We start from the raw sequence: 25416 nt of genomic DNA on the forward strand, positions 1-25416 counted from the left end.
GGAACAATGATGTGAAATAGTTTGAATCCCTCAGGAAAACGTGACAGATCATTTGGTTCTTTCTTCCACTTGATGCAGGTTCATCCCTTTCAACTTCTTTCACAGCAGTGACACAATCTAGTTTCAAGGAAAGCATTGATTCCACTTTCCAGATGCTATCTAACACTTCTACAGCATTTCCAGAATAACCCGGCTTTGTTGTTGCCACACAAGGTATTGGTAAAAAGAGCCATAACTATAATAAAGAATGTGCAATGTGTAACTTCTGTGCAGTCTAACCCAATACTAACTTAGAGTCAAGTGAGACACTTTGGAAACAGAAAGAAAAAGAAAGAAGGAAAGGAAAGAAGGAAGGAAAGGAAGGAGAGGAAGGAAAGAAATAGACCCTAAACCAGGAAAAAGGAGCAGATGATGGGACTGTCAAAGGCAGGATAAGTGAGCAATAAAGGTCCATGCTGTAGCGGATGTGTCAGAAACTCTGCATGGATAAAGAGAAATCAGTCCTACACAGGAGTCTATGAAGGATGAACAAACGAAAGTAAGCAAGGGGCAAGAGAGAAGAAATCAGAAGAGAGAGGGTCCTTACCTAGCAATGCCTAATCAACACAAAATCAAGAGACAGAACAGGAACCTGAGGATAACGCAGGAATGCAGATCCCTGTGATGGTGACCTGGCACCACTCTGCCTGTGCTTGAGTTTCACAGTAAATAAATACAGCTATTTGCCCTCACCATGGGGATTCCCTTGCCTTTAAGCACCAGTTGGTGAGCAGCCCTCCATAAAAACTGAATTTTTCCTCCATAAACAGCCCAAGCTGACGAGAGTTAGCAGCCCTCAGCTGTTCAGCAACAGTGCAAGGGCCAAAGATACAGATGCACAGCATCAGAGTATTTAAATAAGATATTCATTTAATACCACTAATCTAGCTGACATGAATCAAATTTCTCCTCCAAAATGAATAAATTTTTCTCTAATAAGAAATAACATATATTGCTAACACCAGAATTTGACCTATTGTTAGAAACCTGTGAAGTTTTAATTAGTCCTCATTTATTGTTCTCCTAGCTCATGGTCAGATTTGTTGGAACTTCTGCAAAGCAATTCTACTACAAAAGCATGACAAAGAGATGGATTCATTCACAATAATGGACTGTGCCAAATGAAAAGGGATACTGAAACATCTCTTATTATTTCAGAACTGTAAAGGAGTGGGAGATGGGTCAGCTGGTTTCTCAGCTATATCCTCCCATAAAACATTGGGGAAAAAAAAAAATCACTCTAAGCCTGAAGATGTACTTAAGTCCTTGTAACACATATGGCAAAAGTTAAATAAATGGGCTGTCTTCTCACAGGAAATTACACTGTTCACCATCAAGCAGAATGTTAAGGAATCTGAGTTTCTCCCCTGCAGAGGGATAATGAACCCATATAATTCCATTTATCATGGTGAAGAAGCACCTAAAAAAATAAGTTACTCTGCAGGTGTGCTCCTCTTTCCATATTTGCACATAATATGTAGTCATAGCTCAATGGCGTACACTTTCAGTTTCAATGCTATCAGATTATAGATAACTAATATTCTTCTAATATATTAAATCTATCAACTGTCATTTCCCACTTATATAACCTCAAAAAGAAGAATAATATTTTATTATTATAAGAAGTATAAAGCTCATAGCTTGCTTTCTGCAAAGGCCATTTCCTACCTGAAGAAGGAGGTCAGAAGCTGGTTTGACTTTCTGCTGGAAAAGTACACTTAATGTTCGATTCTGTTGTTCCAAATCAAAAACTCTTGTTTTCAGCTTTATACATTCCTCCCTCAGATCCTGAAGCACAAGGGAAATAGGAAGATTAGAAAGCAGGTAACAGAAGCACTTAAAAACTTCTAAGTAATGTCAGATACTAAGAAGGAATACATATACAACTTTTAAAACAGTACAAATCAGAAAAATGTGCTACTTCATTTTCTCTAGTTGTTTGATTATCACAAGATAACATTAAAAAAAAATCTTGTAATGAGAAAGAGTAGTTACTTGATACATCTTTTTAGAGTTTTCTGTTAGTATAAAAAGTGTCTTTGCTAGTAAATGTGTTTCATACTGCTGCCGACACAAAGCAGAAAGCAGCAATTAAGATACGAATATTGTAATAAGCATAAGCTAAGGAAGAAGCATAAGCTATACCAAACCAGGAACAAGTTCAAAGTGGTACTGTGCCTTCAAGGTACTCTTCTGAAGTCTAATACCCTCCTTGCTTTTTCTGGAATAACCAAGTCAGCATTGCAGCATATTGTGGATGGTTTGTATTTTCTGCACTGCAACTTGCCACTGTAGAGCTGGATAGGCCATAGTAAGATGCTGGTGCACCAGATGTGTGTGGCAATATGATCCTGCCTGAGATTTCCAACATGAGGTACCAAAAAGCCTTAAAACAGGCCATTAGAAACAGCTGGAGTGTAAAACCTCTGCATCTTAAGGCACAGGACATTACTGTCAAAACCAGAAGATGCAGGTGTTTTAGCCAAGGCTGAGTCAGGTTCATCATGAACAAACCATTAATGGTTTTCAGATGCAGCAAATCCTCTCTCTCTCTCTCTTTTCAATGTAAGACCTGCTTTTCCTGGCCACTTGGAGGAATACAGGATTCTATCAAAAAGAGGATTTTGGAGAGAGAGCAGAATCTGACACTCAGATTTTCAGCATAATTTGTGCAGTTGTCCATTTTTAGGTGTGAGAGCTCCCAAATCAGCAATAGCAGTCTCCTAATAAAGATTACATTAAAAAATAGTAAGCTGCGGCCATATCTAGCTTTATTTTAAAAAAAATAAAATATATATATATATATATCTCCAAAATACTTTCCCATATTCCTTTGAATTTAGGACAGTTGCTGCCCTGTAGTATTGCTTTGCTGATACTACTTTTCCCATATGAAGGTGGAGAAACAGACCTCTGGATTCCCATAAGATGTCCTGTCAATACCGTTATCAACATGATGACCTGGCTTTATGAGAAAACAACTCAGAGGAGGAAACTGTAGTCAGATGTAGCCTAAATACTTGCCTACAGTTGATCTAGTCTGCTGTAACCAAAAACTGAGGTTGTAAGAGGTGAACACATAATAAAATAAGCTTGAGCCTTTCAAAAAATTATAAACATCATTTTGTGCATATAGTATGTATTTGATTTTATGATACTACTGGATGAATGCAGTTATTTTCTCTTGAGTTTCTTAATCTTAATATTTGCTTTGTTCAAGTAAAATTGCTAGAGCCTTCTAACATGACGCCCCCAAAATCTTGATTTTGATGTTTTGTAAAGCCATAACGCTTTGATTTCTGTCACTGAGACCTCTTTTCTCTGGTCTTGCATAAAGCAATCTCTATTAGGAAACTGCTAGCATTGAGACCCATCATTATCTGCCTTTCACTAATAATCACAGAATTTAAAACAGAGCCTTAGCTGTTAAAACAGTGTTTAACATTTCCACACTACCAAGTGCACTGAAAAGGAAAAATGATTCAGAGAAACTAACAATGTAGAAAAAATTTAAATCTTAGCAATGCCTCTACTCAAATCCTTCCTGTCTTACAGTTTTAAAACCGTAAGATTTATGTTTCAAACTTTAGACTTTCTGTAAAAAGTGAAATATAAGATAGTAGATTACCCACCCAGATGCTATAAACCATGCCACTGGTAATACCACACATAACCCAGAGGAGAAATGAGGCACATAAAGGTAGCAGTATTCTGGTAAAATATAGTCTGAGTTTAGAAAGTTGAATTCCTAAAATTACCAATTAATACAACTACCAAATATCTGAAGCATGTAATTCCTCTCCTGTGGGCAAAATAGCCAGCTATTAAGAGCATAATCTCCTAAATTTCTAAGGTGTTCCTATGGTCTCACTACAGCAATATCTTAGCATCTATTCTTACTTTTTCTCTTCAGCATCAGACTCACGCTTCTCCACAATGGGATGCAATGCCCTCATTAGAGGTTCCAGAAATACGCTGCTCTTTCTCTGAAGATGCTTATTCTGTTTTAACACTTAATTCACTTATTTTTTATTTCATTGACAAAAACAAAGAAGAAGTAACTTTCATACAGAACCCAAAGTAAAAAAGTATTCTCCTGAATACAATCTTGTGGAGGAGGCTAATGTGCAAAGATCAGATACACAGACAACAAAACAATTTCATGAAGTGGTGTAACTCAAATTTCAAAATGCTGATCCAGATCTATCATGGAAAAAAAGAGAAAAATTCCAGTTCCCAGCACACCTATCATCTCATGTGATATGAGAAGTCTTTGGGTGGAAGGAGAAAGAGTAAATGCTTACAGCAATTATCAGAGCATACAGGTTTGTCTCAAATAATTTTGTTGGTTTTCTGACTTCTTAAATTTCCCAGAGGTAAAATTTTCTCTTAGTAAGTTGTAGAAAATCCATGTAATTTTGCTACATAGAATTGTGAGATTTTGCTGTGTGGCTAATTCAGCACAAATCTCAATTTAATATAGTTTCTCCACAGTCACAGTAAAAAAAAAAAGCCACTCATATTAGAGAAATTCTATATGTATTGTAACAAATTATATACTTGAAAAGTGCACATTTAAGACTGTAATTCCATTTCAAGGTTTCAGTGACATTGATAAATCACTCAAGCTTTGCTCACTCAATTTGTGTCACCAGAATCTCTCGGTGGAATCAGAGTCTTTTCAACATACTGGCAAGTACACAGCGCTTTATTCGTTACATTACAGCATGTACTTAATTTAAACAAAAATTAGTCCTTGAGGGACAATTTCAAATTCACAGCAAAGCCTACGCAGTGTGCGTTACTGTACAGAATCACTCTTCTCCATTTTCTGAAAGCTCTCAGCTTTTCTTCATGTCTCACTATGCCCCAGAGGTGTGTTATCTCACTGTGGCATGACTGGCTCTGTCTTACTGCTTAGCCGCACGATGGTAGATTTATCTGTTTACTAGTTACTATTTGGATTCCAATATCTACCTATTTGGGACTTGTGCGAGGAGTCCAATTTCCGCTTTATTGTATGCTATTGTGTTTCTGTCTTTTCTTATAAAAGGACTTGTATGAATGGTGTCAGGAGCACTGTAACAGTTAATATTCATTAGCATTTAGAAGAGTACCCTCATTCCTCTTTCTATGGATATTAAATTAGTTGTTATTATGCAGTAATAGGTAAGCAGCTGTTAAATCCCATCAATACTAAGTAAATCACTTTATTAAATGTATTCAAATCTGTTTTTATTGTATCCATATGAACTCCTTGGCTCCTATGGGTTTGGGAGGATTCATTATTGAGCAAGTATGTAGTCATCAAAATGTCTGACGCCTTTGCAAAGGGACTCAGGAAGCTCCTCTCTTCATTTGGGAAACAACCACAGTATTCCCAAACTAGAGATTAATATACTGAGATTAACCCTCTGGTAAATATTTAATCACATATGGTATTATATTACAAAATGCACATGATTTTTTTGTGTATATTAATATGAGAAAATGCCTCAATTTCCATTTAAGATGTATTGAAACACAGATTTGGGATTTTTTTAAACATAGCTGAAGTTATGTTTCTAAAGGGTGTTACAGCAATAGCTCTGCAGATTGCAGTGATCTGATGAGACACAGACCATATAGCATATGTGTACACAGAGTACGGGAAGAGTAATACAGCACAGATAGCAACAGTGCAAGCTTCCCCATATGTTGTGGTTTGCACAAATCACCTCCAAGCTACAATACTTCCAATTGCTGTAAGGCAATATCCCTGTTCTAGAGTAAAAGGATTTGCTGCGCATCAAGAAACCAGGATTGAACAATGATACTTTCAATCCTAACCTGTGGTATCAGCTGTGTGGCTGTTTTGTGGCCACAGCTGTCGGGTGAAGGGAGTTAGGGAATGATACTACTTCTGGATTCCTGATACGAGCTGGGGCCACAGAAACGTGTCATCTATATAACAGGCAACTGCACCCTCCAGAGTCTTCTTAAAATGCAGCAAGAAACACCAAGTTAAGATCATCAAAAACCTCTGTCACATGCTCAAAAGCTTTCTAGATGCTTTCTCACCTACAGGTCACCTGGACATCTCTGTCTTCAGGGCAGGATACCCAAGAGCAGACGTAATGGCATCAGAACATCTCCCTGCGCATCTTCTAATCTATCCAGAATGTCATAAAATTGATTCACGAAAAATCTGCTCAGTAAGGATCTGAGAAGGGTATCCAGACTTCCCCCTGATGTGCAGATGGCCAAACACAACATTCTGCACTTATTTACCACTCACTTAGGCGCAGATGGTTATGGATGAGGATGTTTGTCTACCCTGTTGCCAGGGCACAGTCCCCACTTTTAGGAGTTTAGTTGGCAGTGTTGAATGTCATCTTGTTCATGTCTGAGCCACGCAGCCGCCACCTTGCAGCTATACCTGCACCCAACCTCCTTGATACCGAGCTGTGTCCAGACCCCTGGCTTCACTTGGACCTGCCTCCTCCCCGTGGACATGGCCAGCGAACGCAGGACCGAGGCTGAACCGATCACTGCCTCCAGGCCTGACCCTGACACTTGGTGCTCAGCACCCTGCCTGCCCTGCTGTCACCCTTGGTCCCTGCTCAGCCCCTTGGTGGGGGGGGCATTCTGAATGACGTTCTGCTCCTCTGAATGATGTACATAATAGAGGCTTTGGAGGCAGTCCTCAAAATCTATTCCAATACTTCACTATATTTGCATCTAGAAAGCTTTTGGGCATGTGGCAGAGGTTTTTGATTAACTTAACTTGGTGTTTCTTGCTGCATTTTAAGAACATTATTTCTTCTCTTGTCATTCAGTGTAGACAAAACAGTTTATATTCTTTGCACTATCTGCACTAAAAGACTGTATTTATGTCTCTTTCAGACTCCTCTTTTTAAAGCTAAATGATCCAAAGCATTTTAATAATGCCACATTCATCAAGTGGTCTAGACCTCACAAAGGATCATTTCACGAATATTGAAGGGTTCATAGCTTATTATTATAGATTTTACATTTTTCTTGTCTTTTCCCCCAAAATACTCAAAATAACATCAAGGAATCATGTTCAACTAAAAGACCACTTTTTTGTAGAACTGTCCTACTAGTTATGACCTCTATGCCAGTGTCTCACCACCCTCAGCGAAGAACATCTTCCTTAGATCTAATCTAGATCTACCCACATTCAGTTTAAAAATGTTACCCTTCATCCTATCCCTATACCCACTGATCAAGAGTCCCTCCCCATCTTCCCTGTAGCTTCCTTGAAGTATTGGAAGACTGCTATAAGGTCTCCCTGGAGCCTTCTCTTCTCCAGGCTGAACAACCACAAATCTCTCAGCCTGTCCTCACAGGTGAGGTGCTCCAGCCCCCTGAGCATATTTGTGGCCAACTCTGGACTCCCTCGAGCAGGTCCTCCTTCTTCTGTTGGTGCCCCCAGAGTTGGACACAGCACTGCAGGGGGGTCTCACATGAGCAGAATAGAGGGGGAGAATCCCCTCTCTCACCCTGCTGCCCACACTGCTCTTCATGCAGCCCAGGACATGGCTGGCTTTATGTGCTACAGGTGCACATCGCTGGCTCACAGTCAGTTTTCCACCCACTGATACCCCCAAGTCCTTCTCCTCAGGGCTGCTCTCAATCCCCTCATGGCTCAGCCTGGATTTGTGCTGGGGATTGCCCCGACCCATGGGCAGGACCTTGCCCTTGGCCTTGTTGAACTCCATGAGGTTTGCACGGTCCCACCTCTCCAGCCTGTCCAGGTCCCTCTGGATGGCACATCCCTTCCCTCCAGAGTGTCGACAGCACCACACAGCTCGGTGTCATCAGCAAACTTGCTGAGGGTGCCTCGATCCCACTGTCCGTGTCACCAACAAAGATGTTAAACAGCGTCGGTCCCAGCACTGACCCCTGAGGAACGTCACTCGTCACTGCTCTCCACTTGGACATTGAGCTGTTGACCACAACTCCTTGAGTGTGACCACCCAGCCAGTTATTTACCCCCTTGAGTGGTCCATCCATCTGATCCATGTCTCTCCAATTTAGAGACAAGGATGTCATGTGGCACACTGTCAAATGCTTTACACGTGTCCAGGTAGATGATGTCCATTGTTCTTCCCTTATTCACTAATGCTGTAACCCCACTGTAGAAGGCCATCAAAACTGTCAGGTAAGATCTGCCCTTAGTGAAGCTATGCTGGCTGTCACCAATCACTGCCTTTGCATTCTGTGACTTGGGTGGTGTGGTTTGAATCCTTGCTGGTGAAGACTGAGTCAAAAAAGTCATGGAGTACCTCAGGCTTCTCCATATCCCAGGTAACCAGGTCTCCCATTTCCTTCCAAAGAGGGCCCACATTTTCCCTAGTCTTACTTTTATCACTGATGTACCTATAAAAGCTTTTCTTGTTGCCCTTGACATCTCTGGGTATATTTAATTCTCTCAGGGTTTTGGCCTTCCTAACCTGAGCCCTGGCTGCTCAGTTTCTCTGTTTTCCTCCCAGGCTACCTGTCCTTGCTTCCACCCTCTCGAGGCTTCCTTTCTGTGTTTGAGATTGTCCATGTGCTCCTTTGTAGGTGCTCCTTGTTCATCCCTGCAGGCCTCCTGGTGTTCTTATCTGACTTCCTCTTTGTCAGAATGAGTCGCTCTTGCGCTTGGAGGAGATGATTCTTTAGTATCACCCAGCTTACTTAGGCCCCTCATCCAGGGATTCATCCCATGCTACTCTGTTAAGTGGATCCCTGAAGAGGGCCAAAGTCTGCTTTCCTGAAGTCCAGGGTAGTGGGCTTTACCCTCGTTGCCGCCCTAAGGAACTTGAATTCCACCATTTCATGGTCACTGCAGCCCACTTTGCCATTGAGCTTCACATTCTCCACCAGTCACTCCTTGTTGGTGAGAACAAGGTCCAGCAGAGCACTTCTCATCGTTGGTTCATTTCTGCTTATATGTATCACCTTGCTTTGCTCACTGTTTAATATCATCTTCCTTTTTTTCCAGGTCATTTCTTCATTTTAGCAAAGTAATTTCTAATTTTATTCCTCCCACTAGGTTCTATTTGAAACAACCATACTTAATATCCAACCATTTGGATTGTGAATGGAAATTGAAGACATGACTTGATCCAGAACAGACCTTTATAGATGCCACAGTGAATCTTTTAATTCTGCCAGGTTTGCCATCACCCTACAATCATTTTGCCTCTGTAGTACTCTCCTTGCTTACCCAAGAGAATGGAGCAGGAGGGCATCAAAAGAGTTTTTAAGACAAAATACACATTCTCTACTGCTGGTCCCCAGCCCACAAGCAGAGTAGTTGAATCCCCAGGCTACACACAGAGCCTTCTCTTTTACTAAGGGAAGCACAGGCCCACACCAGGAAGTCTCTCCTTCCACTGACTGAATGAGCATGCCAGCTATTGACACACATTGTAATTTATCTTTTTTACGTTCTACAGGAATGGACTGTGGGAGTCACATAACTTGATATGGATAAGGAGTGGAAATATCACCATCTGGAGGAAGGATTTTCAGATGCTACTTGCTCAATATAGGTAAATAATGACAACTGGATATGGGTCCAATATGATCAAGCATTAAAGATGTACAGTCTTATCGATTTTTTTCACTTGGACTACAAAAAACTTGACTTTGGGCCTGACATGAGGCAGCCTTGGTATAATTAAACGTGTGAATATCATTTAATAAACGTATACTATGTAAGAATATATATCCCTCAAATGAACAATGAACATCTGCAAGCTATAAGTTATACCACAATACCAAACCCACAACTTACCTTTTGAGTAAGTAGAGCCTGAACAACCTGATTAGCTACCTGAAATAAATAAATAGAATAGTTTAAGTATGTTATCATGTATGTTAATGCATAACAATACCTTCTTTTGTGGCTTTACACTCCACTTTCCATCTACAACCACCACCAATTCTAGTATTTTTATTATTTATTAGTATTTTCATCAGATAATAGTAGTAAGAACACATGAAATGCAATTTAACTACTTCTGTGCTAGTCCTCATTATAAATAAATGTGTATTGTATCTGTTGCAGTACAACATGATGGACATTTGGTTAAATTCTGTCATCTCTTCTTTGGACTAAATTTTCACAGTAGCCAGTGTGCATCAGCATGGATAGACTGCATTTACTAGCACTGATTTTTACCAGCCAAGGATGGAATCCTGAATGTTTTCATTAAGTTTAATTGTTTCTTGATTCAATATTGACAAAATGGTACATCTATCATGACAAGCAGAAACCATAAAGTGCCACAGAAAATTAAAGTACCTACTGTCATCAGAGTGTGGTTGGAAGGCATTCACACTACACAGCATAATTGACTTGAACGAGATTACACACCATTGATCAGTAGAACTATATTCAACAGGGAATTTTTGAGGTTATTTATTTTATACATCCTTTCTAATTTACGTTTACCAGGAGGCATAGGGCAGGGAAGGGGAAGAAGGAGGGACAAAAAAGAGGGACCGAGATAAGATTTTTCTGTTGATGATGTCTAACTTCTGTATTATGTTTCTAATGCAATTTAAAACTATATATGCCTATGTTATCACATAGTGTGTTTGCCTATATTTTTGCTCTTGCATTTAGGCAAAGCAACTAGAGATCTCACTCTATGCAAAAAGAGACAGTAGTTACGATTTCTGGTTTGGTTTTGGCTTTCAGAGGTTACAGTAAAGCCTATGCAGATATCACCAAATCTTCATTGACTCTTACTCTTGGCAAACTAAAGGAAAATAAACGCACTCCATTGATGTGAACTGAGCTGTGAGGAAAGAGCTGAAGCTAATTCATTTCTGTAAATAATTCAATTCTGTTAGATCCAAAAGTTACATTTGATTCATACTCTCATAAAATTGCCTAGTATCAATTTTTTTCTCCAAACTGGTCCCTAACTTAGGGCAGCCCATGGAACAAAGCTCCTATAAAACAGCTCTATACATGATTTAACAGAGAGCACAGACTAATATTAGAACAGTAATAACCAACAGAAGTAAATATATTACAGATTTGAAAAACCATGTGCCTTGCCCTATAGGCTTTCAGGATCTACATCCAACAAGTGTTCCTTCTGGCATGTACTTTTAACGTTTGTTTGCTCTACCTGAAAATTGAACAAACCATATCAAATACATTATTTCTTTCCTTTCTGACATGCAGTTACTTTACCAAGGAAGAACTAAAAGGTTCTCTGCAGTGTGTACTAGTCACAACACAATACCCTACAAAATTACTCCAATATTGCTCAGAGTGTAAATAGCATAATCTTCCAAATGGGAAGAAAACGAACTTGCCAATGCATATGTGACAAATTTTCCATCTTTGAGCGTTTGCAGTTAGGTGTCTAAATTAAGGTATCTGCCAGTGATCCATAGCTCCCATAGATCTCAATAAGAGAGATATGTAACTAGTTTTTCTACAAAATGAGATTATTTTATTCTAGTATCTAGCAACATGGCAAACTGTTGCTATTACCATTCAAAGATTTTTAGGTCTGTATTCTTGGTTTTCAGCAGGAACAGAGGTGGGAAGCCTTCAGTGAAATGTTCTGCAGTTACTAAAATTAATTTATCAGTCAATACATGGAATCATATCCAAACTTCTACATTTCAAATGAGATTGCCATTCTGCTCCTACAGCAGTGCTATGTCCAGACAGAAATAAACTGCTAAGGCAGCAGATCTACTTCATTTTTACTTACAGGTATCAAGAGACACCATGGATACGAATGAACAACATAAGCCAGCACTATAAAACCAGTAGTCATAACTACCAAAAACCAAGCAAACTGAGACCACTGAAGGCAGAGGGACTGACTTCTGAGATGCAGAATATGTGACATTCCCACTGATATGAGGCAGAACTGTGGCTCAATCCCAGTAAAAAGTAGTCTGTAAAATTACTTGACCTGTGATTCATGCAGTTAATCAAGGTGAGACATGGAATAGAATAGAGATGGCTGGTTCTTTAGTCTGTTATTATGTAGGAGATGACACTGCTTGCTTTCACACTGTCTGCCTTGCCTTTGAACTTAGGCAAGATCTTTAGGTGAGGCTTCCTTTTGTGGATTGCAATAAAAGAGATAAAAGCTTCACTTTTTCCTTACACAGTTATGTTTACATACATTTTATAAAGTGGTCTTAATAGAAAAGGTAAAAAGAATGAATCAAAGAAAAGAGATCCTAGTGCAATAACTATTACACCTTTTACAAATACTGAGATTTTACGCAGCTGCCTTTAACATATGATTTCATATGCACAAAGATATCTCACGTGTACTAAAATGAAAGTTCTTAAATTTTACCGAAATCTTGAAAATAGAAAGCCTTTTCAACTTTGTATTTTTGATTAGCTAATTCTTAAAACATCAGCAAAAATATAATCTACCCTAAATTGCATAATTTCCTGTATGCAAGTATGGTGAAGCTTGACAGAAATCTCAGTTGGTATAGTGTTGTGAATAAACAGGACTACCAATAAACTGACAGCTGAATTCCAGGATAGGAAATTAGGATTAAGCATGTTAACTTCAAACCACAAAGGTACAAGAAGACAATTCTGGGTTTTGCCTAAATTTTTCAGAGACAGAAAGATGCATTTATGGAGTATGCCTGAAATTAAATGTGCTCTTTTCATATTTATTAAGTACTAGAACATTTCAATGACACCTTCTTCCAAATACTGTTCTAAAGTTGTTTATATGTACACTTCAGAGATGAACAATTACTTTAAAAATCAGTGAATATTTATTAAAATTCATAAAGGACTCACTTCAGCTTGACTCATATTCTTTTCGATTTCACCTCTATGAACATTTGAGTTTCACTGAATTTTACCATGAAAATAATTACAGTGCATGCATTTTTAAGTCACAGGTGCAAGCATTCATACAATATTAAATGTGGGATATTATATCAATGAAAATAACTACGTAAAATAATTGATTAACAAAAAGAAAAATGAGAGCAGCTAATGGCAGGCATAGCTTTAAAAACTCAGGTCTGGTATCTTTCTGTCACATACAGACAGAAAAATCACAGTGGTTATTTTTACTTCCTTCATATGCAGCTTAATGGCCACCAACACCTCAGCAGAAAGCACACTGTGCATAGTAAGTGCCCTTATCACATTGCTGTAGAGGCCTGAGGGAACAAGCAGGGACAATACTGGAAGGGTGGCCAGATTAAATGATGCTTGAGTGCCCTGAGCAGAGTTTGCCTGTGCCCAGGGAAGAAAAGCTGCAGTTTGAGGATGCTCAATGAGAGTGAAAGATGGCAGCATTCTCCCAATAGTTATCAAACAATGCTCCCAACCTTCATTACCTGAAGGGCCTGTCAAGCATCCCAAACATGTGACTAGCCAAAATGGCTAGGTATTAGCTTTGGAGGTAAGGGTTCCTTGTGCACCAGCCCAGGAGAAGTTCGATACACTCATAACTAATTGGACTGCAGAGGAAAAATTAAAGTAATGGTTGTAGCAGGCACTCAAATTTTTTGGTGGCAGGCTTAGCTGTCTCAGATTTGGGTGTGATCACAGCCTTGTGTTCTCTGGAACATTTGTGTTCCTCTCTTTAAACCCATCAGGTCTCCCTGGGGCAAAATGGAACTGCAGCATAGACAGATACATAGTTGTAGAGGATACATCTGCTCCTACAAATTGCTGAGGAAGTCCTGAAGCCCAAACTAGGGAAGGTCTGAAGAGATTTTCACCTTCAAGAAGTGGGGATGGTGTAAGATGAATTATGAACAGAGGAAGTATCGGACTTAAAATCTTAAAGGAATGATTTAAGTTTTTTTTCCATAATATTTACAGAAAGCATTTTATTTTCTTAAGAACTCCAGTAAGAATCCCTGTTTGGAAATGACTTTGTCACATACAACACATCCTCAGAAGACTCTGGTTGGAAGTGAAGGTTCACACAATCATTGATTGGGTTATTCACTATCTACATTTATGTCTTGTCTCTTATTCTCTTTATTGTTACTAAAATGAAGCAGGGAGAGAACATCCAATTTCTTGTGAAGCTCCACCGTGGGAATGTGCTCAGGTAGGGGCTAACCTGGGACTCCTGCAGAACTTGCAATTATTTAATATGTTTTTGTTGCCTGAGTCACTGGCAACAACTTCTTCACCTCAGTGATCAGAAAGGATTAGGTCCAAGTCTGTGTCAGCTAAAACAATGCTGGTTGCGGTGCCACTGCCAAAGTATTGTGGGGGCTGAAAAGGGAAGGAGAAGAAAAAAGTGGTACCAAGCCATGGGGAAGGACCAGAGAGGTCACCGCACACAAAACAGAAGACAAAAAAGGGAAGAATATAAGCAAACAAAAAATAAAGCAAGGAAGCAAAAACCACAAGTGATGAGAAGCACTTTCTCCTGAAAAAGTTGACACAGTGGGAAAAGATTGATACAGCTGTGATAATGTGGAAGAACTGAAAACAGCCAACATAATGTTAAGATAACAAACTTCAGAGGATAGTTTGATACAATTATTCACCCTTTAAACTGCAACAGTATGTAAAAACACAGCCCAGGATCAGAAATCCATCACGTTACTGCAAACACAATAAAAACGTATCTTCTGTTCATATAATCTGTCTGAAGTGTTTTGCTGGAATGGACGGTTATAGTGCTTTACTCATTTCCAAAAATAATTATGTAGGCAGATTTTGTCCTAGACAATCAGAAAATAATCTTAAATTAAGCTCTGCCATTTAAATTAAAGTTAGTAACTTTATGGTCATTTCACTCTTATCATCAAAATATCCAAAAATCATTCAAGTGTGCACTGAACGCAGTGACTCGGGCCAATGCAGACCAAGGCTCTGCTGGTAACCCAGTGCCAGAGAAGAGGCAGAGCATGACCTAGTGAGAAAGTGTATCTGCAAGTCTTTTACTCCAGCTCCCTGATAAAAATATGCTATAGTGGCAAAATTGTGGATTTGCTGATGAAAATTTGCACTAAACTGGAGGCTTCTTGTACCAGAGCTGTATTGCTCATGCCAGTAACACTTTAGCAAATGCTGATTAAAAATTTAAAATGCTGGTACGAGGACATGAATTGTCATCTGCTACGAGTGGCTTGCACACTGTTTTCTCAAAGGTACAGCTGAGAAGCCAGTGGAGTTTTGTTTTGTATTGTTTGCATGTTAGCTACCTACTTACGTATTCTTATTATGGAACTGGTAAATGATTTCTACAAAGCAACTCTTTGAGCTACTAGAAGTCTTAAAACTATATTAAGCTCTTGTGTATGCCCAAGAGCCTTATTTCAGGACAAATGGGAGGAAGAAATAACCATCAGTATATACATGGAGAAAGCTGCATGCAATAGGAGATACCAGACCTTTCTGTAATGGTGAGCATGGCTGGAGTGCTCAGAGAGTAACTGATGGGTGAATGGTATCGTACCTGTAACTGGAACGTCTGATCAGAAGCTGAGGTAAGCAATATCTAGAAAAAACTCACCATGAAAAGCTGTGTATGTAACCCTAAGGGGAAGCTGAGAGGCTGAATTCCCTGGTTACAAAATACATTGCATAGGAAAGCTGTGGAACTTCTGATGGAAGAAGCTGCTGCCACCTGTGTTCCAGAGAAAAGGAGTACACCACACCTAATAAGTAAATTATAATTTTCTCCTTCTGATGAAACAAACAAAATATTGGTCACAGGAATATCAACTTTTTGGTGAAGAGGTGTCGTCAAAACAGGATTTACAGCAGAGGTCATGGAGAAAAATACCTACGACTGCCAGACACATGTTCTTGGAATTAATTAGAATGAGGTAATACTATAAAATTGCAGAGCAGTGTCAACCTTCTGAGAGAGAGAGAGAGATTCATTTCTATTCATTTAATTATAGTACCAGGTAAGAACAACCTTTTTATCTACCTTACCTCATCAAGACATCTTTCATACTGTTCTCTCTGATTTTCATTTTCCAGAGCCAGTGCTGAATTTTCTGCCTACAGTAAAATAGAATAAATAAATAAATATGTAAATTAATCAAAGCATATCTTGTACTACATGACAATTCATAAAAATTCTCAGGGTCCTTACTTTGTGTACTTCTTCAAGATCCAGAATAAAAAGCACCATGCAATTTATTTTGCTACAAGTTGATATTTTGAGTAAAAACAGAAGCGACATTCATTTATAAGATTATTCACACCATGCATTACAATTTAGAACAATATCAGAGCAGATATTCCAAGTATGTCCACAATCTCATTTTGTCAGGTGCAATAGAGTTGGCAATGAAACATAATGAAAGACATTTGTATATCTTTTCTTCCTCCCCCTTTTCTGTTTAGAGTGAATTTGCTATCTGAGAAAGTCACTTGGAAGCAAGCAGAGGCAGCTGCTATCAAAAGGAAACAAAAGGAAATCTTATGTAAACTTTTAACAATGGCAGCTCTTCTTAAGTCTCGCTTCAGTCTCGAGCAGTGGCTAACTGCAGAGGCACAGGTCAGGCTACATCTAATTGGTAAATTACACCCTTTAACTGAACCAGATGAATTTATTAGCTTTTACTTTAAAAAAAATCCTATCATTTCAAGAGAGAGGTATTTTACTACATCTAAATGCAATTTTAAAGTCAGAAATCTTTTCTCAAAACATATGTCAGTTTCAGTATCAGTTTCCTGTATAGTAGTGCCTTTCGTCTATTTTTAATTTCCAGTACACTCATATTTTTGCATAGTGCAAACTTCAAAATGGCACAATCTGGCATGTAAAATACAGTAAATCAAAGTATTTTAGTATATATTATGACTTGACTTCAGGAATTTTTACAGTGTTGGAAAAGGAAAATCTCTTAAGTATGCTGTACACAGTTGCATCAGGGCAACTTTTAACTAGTCTTCTCTCAAAGACTGAGAAACTAAAACGATATATAAAAAGTCTATGAGTTAAAACTGTCTCTAGAAACCCCTCTGCCTCCCATGCATAACTTCACATCACGTAACCATAACACCAAAATCGATGCATTCACATAATTACAACTATTATACAATTTACATTACTTGCTTCACTTTAACCTTCTGTCAACCTATAAAAGTTAAACAAATGCTGCTTCAAAAGAACTGTGGTTATACAAAACAACAATCATAAATATAGTTAACATTTGTAATTTTAGAGAAAAATTTAATGAAATGTACTGTATGGAGAGATTCTGTGGAAAGATGCACAGTTCTCTCTTCCTTGTTAAGAAAAGTCAATGATTCAACACAATGATTCATTAACAACAATTTCAAAGTCAGCTAAATCCTAATAATAACATTAGGAAGAAAAAGTAAACATAAATAATTATCCAGCATATTGAAAGAGAGTAAAGAATAAAAGGGTGGGAAGAAACAAGGGCATATAGAGTTTACTTATTTACAAGTCTAAATAAACAACTGTATCAAATCAGTGCTTTATCTTGAGGGTACAATCAAAGCCAGCAAAGGTGGTAAAATGCAGTGCACCATATTTTCACAATGTCACCTACCAATGGATTCAACATATGGCTATAAAAAGTCTATGGGTGATCCTGCAGAGAGCACTGTGAGATGAGCCAGCAAAACATACAGATGCAGAAGTAAGTAACAAAGTAGAGCAGAAGATGAAAAGCAGCAGTAAGAAATCAGAAGCTGGAGAGTAAATAGTCCTCCATACTGAAGAGGCTATCATATACAGTTATCAGTTTGCTTTTACAGACACATTCTTGCAGATTGATTGATAAAAATAAAGAGATGATTGCGACAATAAAAATGTATTTGAGTTAAAGTTTTTCAGATATTTTATCTATGAATATCACCCTAAAACACAATCCAAAATAAATTCTTACTGTTTTGAAGCAATCATTGAAGGATAAGTCTGCAGAGTCTTTAACTCATTCATATTGAGATGCCTATGTATTTTTCTTAATTATCATTTTCACTAACATAAGAATATACTGTATGATTTTATCCTAAATAGTTAGGGCAGACTGCTCCCATATAGAGATGTCTAAAAGAACTACAACACATAGTTGTTCTATACAAAATAGCCAGAGAGCTTTCCATATTTCTCTTACTCTATTTTTTTTTTTTTTTTAATGCTGTAAGGCTGTAAAATGGAAGCTAAGACTTCTTGGGACTGTTAGCTGAATCTCTGATTTCAGTGAGCTATTCCTTTACAAACAGGCTACCAAAATTAGGAAGTATGAACTTGACAGCATTATAAATAAACGTTACATTTCCCCTCTTATCAAGCCACAGTGGAAACATCTGTATAATAAACCCCTTCTTCACACCACTGCCTTCGAAAGTGTAGTGAAAGGATGTAATGCACTCAATGTTAGCTTGACTTTTGTGCTTCTTGATTGCTGAGCAAATCATGCCTATTTATTTGGCATGTTTGTAATGAGGACTGGACTAGAAGGGAACACTTGACTGACTTTGCTTAAGATCCTGTGCCAGTTCCCACAACATGGGAAAACCAGTACTTGATATACTAAATCACTCTACATTGCAACTGAATACTTGATAATAATCCTCATTCCCCCAAAAGTATTCATTTGGAAAATTTGTAATAGCACTTGTGGTCTCAGAACCCTGCCTCCTAATCCAAACCTTCATTTATTTAACAGAAACCGCTGGGTTTTGGTGTTATTGTAAGTCTGCTCAATTTTTGCTCAGAGGGATCTGCCTACTTCCAGTATTGCACATTCTAGGCATCTTTTGCCAGATAAGCAAAGTAGGTCTCTTCAGAGGAAACCACTATTACATTTTATTTTCATTTTCAGGCCATACTTACACTAGGCTAAGCTGCAATAAGAAGCCCACACTTCTCATGGCTTGAAAGCTACTGCACACTTGCAGGCACCCAGAGGCAGTGGTAGAGAAGTACTGACCCCTAAAGCAGCCACTTCTCCCATACATAACCTGGCAGGGACTAGGCAGGAAAAAAACTAGCTTACTGAGAACACTACTCTCCTAGGTATCAACTGATTTCTATAGCAATTTCTAGTTTCTGATGTAGCTGTCCTCTAGGAATTTATGTATATTTTATGCTACACATAGAAATAAACCATCTCTGCCCCTCAGCCTCATAAACACTGAAGGTGATGCTGCCCAGCAAACTGCTGCAGACAAGTGACATTCAACACTGCCACCAGTGCCTACACGCAAGCGTCTTTTCTTGGGGGTTGTCAGCCCTCAAAGCACAGTATCATTCAGTCAGCCAAAAGTAACTGTGGCCTAATTTACCATTAAATAAAACATTATATGTTGCTTTTGGATCATTATAGATTCAAGAATCCTAAAATGTCAAAACAGAGCCCCTTCCTAGTTCCGATTTAGAAGAAAATATTTTGCATAAGAGTCTCTCCAAACATTGGAAAATGCAAAGATTTCAATCATGGCTTGGCTAATACTAAACAGCCTTCAACTACCTAAATTAGATACAACTTTGTTCTGAATTGCGAGACTCAATTTATAGAAAATCAATTTGAAAGTGAAAACTTCAGACTACTTTATATAAAACAGAGGCTGCCTTGTATTGATACCACTGGTAAGATACAGTCATTACAAGAGACTTTGTCAACTCCAATTTTAATCCCTTTCTTAGAATGGAAAACATAGCCCTGGTAATGATGAAAATTATCTTTAGGTCAGCTAAGAGCTTTCTCTTTCCACAGATGTTGACGAACACTCTATTTTCTTCTGTGGGGCAGCTGTTTCCACGGTTTCATTCAAGACTAGTAACAGACTACAGATCTGACGCACTGAGGTCTAGTCCTGCTCCTGCCATTTATTTCCCATGAATGTAGATGCATGGGAATCTACAATCCCATGAATGTAGATATTTCCCAAGAATGCAGAAGTGTAGATCCATTAAATAATCTGTGTTTGTTGCACAATACACAATGTCTCAAAACTTCTCTGGGTCAAGATGAAGTTCCTTGGTTCACTTTGTTGTTCATTACGCTACAGAAGAAACAAGGAGACAGACAGCAGCCTTAGCCTTTTTTATGTTTCTATAAACAGGATATATACCGGGTCAGTAAAGGCAGACCAACTAATTACATGTCTTTAAAAAAAATAAATTCTAAAATGATCATGATAAGTGACTTTCTTATACCCTTAACAACAAAACACAGGAAGCATCCATTCAGGCAGTACAGCCAGCTGAACTTTAAATTCTTGTGAAAATGCATCTTCACCTGAAGTCTAAAATGCATCTCAAATGTATCCTTAAAGTGGTCATATTTACTTTTTTGTTAATGAAAAACAAAAGACTACATCTTTTAACATCACAGGAAAAAAACAAATACAAGGCCTGCATACCCTATCCCACAACAAAGGGAAATGTTTTCTCCCAAAAAGTATTCATTATCAGTAGTCTCTGAGCCAAAAAGTGCTCTGCTCCTTTCCAGCTCACAGTCTTTTTCCCTAGGTTTACATGGTCAAAGCACAAGATCTCCCATTACCCTCATTGTGTCAAATCTGAGACTTTTTGGGGGGTTCAGTCCTCACCTACAGTCACAGATCATGGCACCTTTCAGTTGAGTAACACCACCAGATGACAAATAGCTGAAATAAATATACACTTAATATATTCTTACAGTGATACAGACATTTAGGATGATTTCTCCATTCTTTCCTCTTTCTGTCTAATGATTTTTGAGAGATTATTACAACAGGTTAAGGATTGTCTACTAACTATACTTCGTTCAACATTCACCATTTTTTGGTAGAATTGGCAGATGCATACTCATGTCTGAGAATGTCATGAGACATCCATGTCTCCTCTAGATTCCTCTCTAAGTGGCACTTGAGAGGACAACTTTCACTTAACATCCTACAAAAGCCATTCCTGTGTACTCTTGAAAGAGAGAACTGAAGTGCTTAAATGATGTTTGAAATTAGATTTGGATTTAAGTCCCTGAAGTGCTTTTCAAAAAGTTTAAACTTTACCTTTCTGTGCCTTGATTTTTTTAAGTCAAGAGAACAGGAACAACAACCTTTTTTTTTTTACCTAGCTAGCCTCTCCCAGTGATTCATGATTTAGGACATATTTGGTGCACTGGGGTCTTCAAGCAAATAACTATTTCACTTACCCATTAGGAAGTCTTCATCAGACAATCCTCTACACTTTTATAACCACAATGAAATGAATTAATCCACTGAATTTTCTATTAGAAGGCATGAATAAAAGAAGCACATACAAGACAGTTTTGCTTACTCAACCATTATAGAGACAAAACAAGAGGATGGGAGGAGGAAGGGAGAAGAAAGTGTAGAGCAGTATGTATTTTGCACTAAATGCAAAGGAGGTCATAGAATCATAGAATGGTTTGGATCAGAAGGGACCTTTAAAGATCATCCAGTTCGCCCCCCCTGCCATGGTCAGGAGATGAAGGTCTAAAGGTTGTACGTCAAGTTAGCAGCTCAACATGCTTTGAAGGAATCATCAACAAAGGTCAAGAGGAACAAAGTTATGACAGTGAACTTTAAAATCCCTGACAGAATGCTGCAACACTGGTTACCATGTGAACTTCTTTGTTATTCATACTAAACCACTTGTCCATTTATAGAAAGCTTTATTGATTTGCACAGACACTCACGCCCTGTGCAGTATATTAATAGCTGTCCAAGCACTTCAAATGTGCTCAACAATTTTTTCCTGCTTTCAGCCTCTGATTTTGTATATTTTTGTGGTCACAGCTTTACACAGTGCACATAAGAGGTCAAAACCTAGGTCAGAGTCTGTTGTTGGTAAAGTAAGAAGTAATGTTGTTGCAATCTTTCCTTAGGTCCTTACAGCATCTTTTTGGTAAGCTGCTGTTCTAGGAAGAGTTTAACACTTGAACCATCTTCACATCTTTGGTCACAGGAAACTCTTTGTATTATTCTGTTCACATTACTCAGAAAATTTGTCCTTGGAAAGACTGACCCAACGACTTGTCAGAGAAAAGTTTAACAGCATAGTTATGGTGGTTAGAAGTACTGAAAATTACATCTGTTTTTAAATCAACACAGTATTAACAACAAAAGCCTTAATTTAATTCTAGCACTATGAAAGCATTTCCACTGGCCACTTTCCAGTGTCTTTTATATTGCTATAGACAGCTCTTTGCTAGGAGTAAAATGGGAACTGCACCTCATGACCTGCCTGTCAACATTTGGATGTTTCCACCTTCTGCTTTATGCTTTCCACAATAGAGCAACACTGGAGCAACCATGGAGCATCTCCCTGCTGAACAGGAGTCCATGTGCTACAGCTCTGCTCCCTGGCCTCTATTCCCAGGACAGTAACTGAGACTGGAGAATGGTAGCTACTGATGAAATAAGCAGCGAATTTAGCAGACTAATAGTTGAAAAAAAATATTACTGTATGCTTTTTTAAATGTCCTGGTCTTAACTACTTCTTCCAGCTCATGGAGGTAGGGGAAAAAACCCCAAACTGGACAAATTAATGATATAACGACAGCCAGGCTTCTCATCCCTGCTTCAAAACACATGGGCCCTTAGCCTTCTTAGTTGCATCATTTTGTGATTTTTTTAGTTGCATAATTTTGTGATTTTTTTTTTTTTTAGCATGATAAAATAGCCTATTCTCTTTAGCCAACTCTTAAAAACTTTGACACATTTTATCTGAAATACTCAACCACTGTTCAACTCACATTCAGGTAAAACATGGCATGAAAGCAACACATATGTGATGTTAAATAATAAAGTACAGAACCATACAATAGTTAATTATAACTCTGTCTATAAAAGGCCACATTAAACTGTACTGGGCAGTACTGGTAGTGATCATTCTTGCAATTCAAAGTTGTAATAATACATTTTTTAATTCTTTACTAACACAAAAACATAGTGTTAGAACAAGCCACCAAGAAATCTCAAAGCAGTCCATCTCATAGGCCATGCTATGCTATAGCTGTGCTACCAATAAAATGCGTTTGTAGCCTCATAGAAAGCAGTGTAACCTTCTAATTACACTAGAAAGCAGATGTTTATTCAACATCATAAACCTAACCACTTAAGATTACATGAAAACTTGAGTTTAAATAATCCTAACAAAAAGCAGCCCAAGGTCTGTGCAGCTGCATATGATGTTTTACTAATTACTGATGAGCTGATTCATGTATTTAAACATAAATTTACACTGGAAATTGTGTAACAGCTTTAAAAATTGTATGGATGTCAGTCTGCCTCTTGCTCATTTATCTGCAGATCCGCAGATCGTGGGGAGACACTCCCACCCAGGGTCCTGTACAGAGCTCATATCCACGGAGCTCTTCTCCTGTCTGTCAAGTGTTTCCCAGCCCCCAACGAGAAGAAACAACGGGTGTTCAACCTAAATGATGAAATCTTCTTTTTGGAAGAAGGGAATAACTAGAATTTAATTCTTCAAATCTACTTATATTGGATAAACATATGAACTTCAGGAGCTGAATCAAACAAACCAAAACCAAATGAGATTCATACACTGCTGCTGAGACCATCTCCTAAAAATGACTAAAAGTAAACCTCGTATTCCTGGGAATTCTTCTGGGAAATACCTTTACTTTTTGAGGGGGTTGGAAATTTTTAACTGGTTCAAGAATGGTAATATTTGTCTATTTTATTTTGGTTAACTCTAAAGTAGTTACGAATGACAAGCTTTTAAAACCTTCATTTTACCTTCTGACACCACAGAAATCTCTGGAGTTGACATTTTAAAGACAAGGTTAGGAATAGACCTAGCAATACAGACTACAATGTAAGCCCAGGCTTATCTTCCAGCAAATAAATATCTAGGCTACTAACAGATATATCAATAATAACTTTGTATGTTTGCCTGCATGCAAATTGTAGAAAACAGCAAATTCTACCATTATTTACAGAGAATATAATAGACTTAAAGTATATCCCCAGGTAAAGCACTGTCATACAGGCCTTTGAACGAATAGATTAAAATTATGAAGGATGCCTTTTTTCCCAAAAAATTCTTCCAAATGATCACATATAAAATATTTTTTGGTACAAGGAGTATAAGAGATCTAAATAAGCAGAGACAGGCAGCATAAGGCTGTGTGTATTTCTGAAGTTAAAGACATACATACTACACATGACAGTCTAGATAATGCATATCCATTTGCTAAAGCACAGAAGTACAAGCATGGAAAACCACAAGTCCCAGCAAGACTCCTATTTTTTAATCACTTATTCTCTGAATAAAGTGCTGAGCTGTGTGCCCCAGTGCAGTGCACTGCTCTGCACAGAGACCAAGGCAGTCTCCTTACATAAACAATATTCCTAGGTTGCCTGAACAGAAGCACCTGCTATTAAAGAGGGGTAAAACGACAGACAAGAGAAAGCCCTCTCACTCACAGTCAGGCAAACCCACGGAGCTATGTGATGCCAGTCCTGTCATACAGCAACACTGATTTGGGCAGTCAGAAAGGACGAATGCTGAAACTCATTCACCTTCCCCAAAACTGTCACCGGTTTGACAGCACAGTGTGTCTCCCTAGAAGTGCACACCTGGGCACAACGTTACAGGCCATGATGCCATCACACAAAAGTAAGATGTAAGACTGAATTTCTGTGCAAGGAACAGTGTGCACATGTTGTGAAATTTGTTTATTTTGCGATTTCTCAATTTACACTCAACGATCCTTCCACTTGCTGTTCCCAACTGTGAACCAGAGGCAGTTGTACCTTCTCATTCCTTTTTTTCCTCTTAAGTGATTTGTTCCCCTATGGAATAGTTCTTCCTTAAAAACTGAGAGCATTTCACTCAGACAGACTTACTGTGCTTCCCCATGTAATATTAACAGGCAGTTATTTCCTCTATCAAAGAACTAAAAATAAAATCCTTGGTCTGTGAAAAAAGTATGAGATCCTGAAATTCTAAGTGAAACTAAGATTCTTACAATTAGCACAGGCAGATAAAGGCAAGCATTGTGGAGTCCTGATTAATCTTAAAAGGCTTTTTGTGTTTAATATCAACATATACATAAACGTCTTCACATTGAAAACTCTTAAATGAATTAATCATATCACATTTGGTCACTTGCATTTATTTAAATTTTTCTTGAAAAAAGACCAGATTCTTCAGGCAAAATTCTAATTCTTTGAAATTAGTAAAGACTAGTTGAAAACCATTGACTATCTACACATCCAACAATGAAGCTTGATAAAAAACTTTCAGTGCAGTCATTTTCAAAGAAACTACTTGCTTTGATTTGAAAGGAAACTTTTTGCTGAAGATTTTAATCTGAAACCAGTACAAGTATTTGCAGGGTTCTGGGCCTTTCTGAAATGAAACATATGACAATCATTTTTTAAAAAAATTCACTTGCCTAATCAAAAAACAGAGGGTTGCT

At 38.2% G+C, this 25416-nt stretch overlaps 1 protein-coding gene across 11 annotated transcripts in view; it reads right to left on the reverse strand.

The window, feature by feature from the left end:
* Positions 1 to 25416, reverse strand: part of NCKAP5 (NCK associated protein 5) — a 384106-nt gene that overhangs the window by 90138 nt on the left and 268552 nt on the right. For all 11 annotated transcript variants that reach the window (XM_026852923.1, XM_026852921.1, XM_026852922.1 and 8 more), the window contains 3 exons: positions 15968 to 16036; positions 9830 to 9868; positions 1708 to 1827 (listed from right to left, as the gene is read on the reverse strand). In XM_026852923.1, the coding sequence (XP_026708724.1) occupies positions 1708 to 1827; positions 9830 to 9868; positions 15968 to 16036 (228 nt within the window). The remainder of the gene's footprint in view (positions 1 to 1707; positions 1828 to 9829; positions 9869 to 15967; positions 16037 to 25416) is intronic.

Source organism: Athene cunicularia, assembly GCF_003259725.1.
Source record: "Athene cunicularia isolate RWA chromosome 7 unlocalized genomic scaffold, athCun1 chr7_part1, whole genome shotgun sequence".
NCBI classification, from domain to species: Eukaryota; Metazoa; Chordata; class Aves; order Strigiformes; family Strigidae; genus Athene; species Athene cunicularia.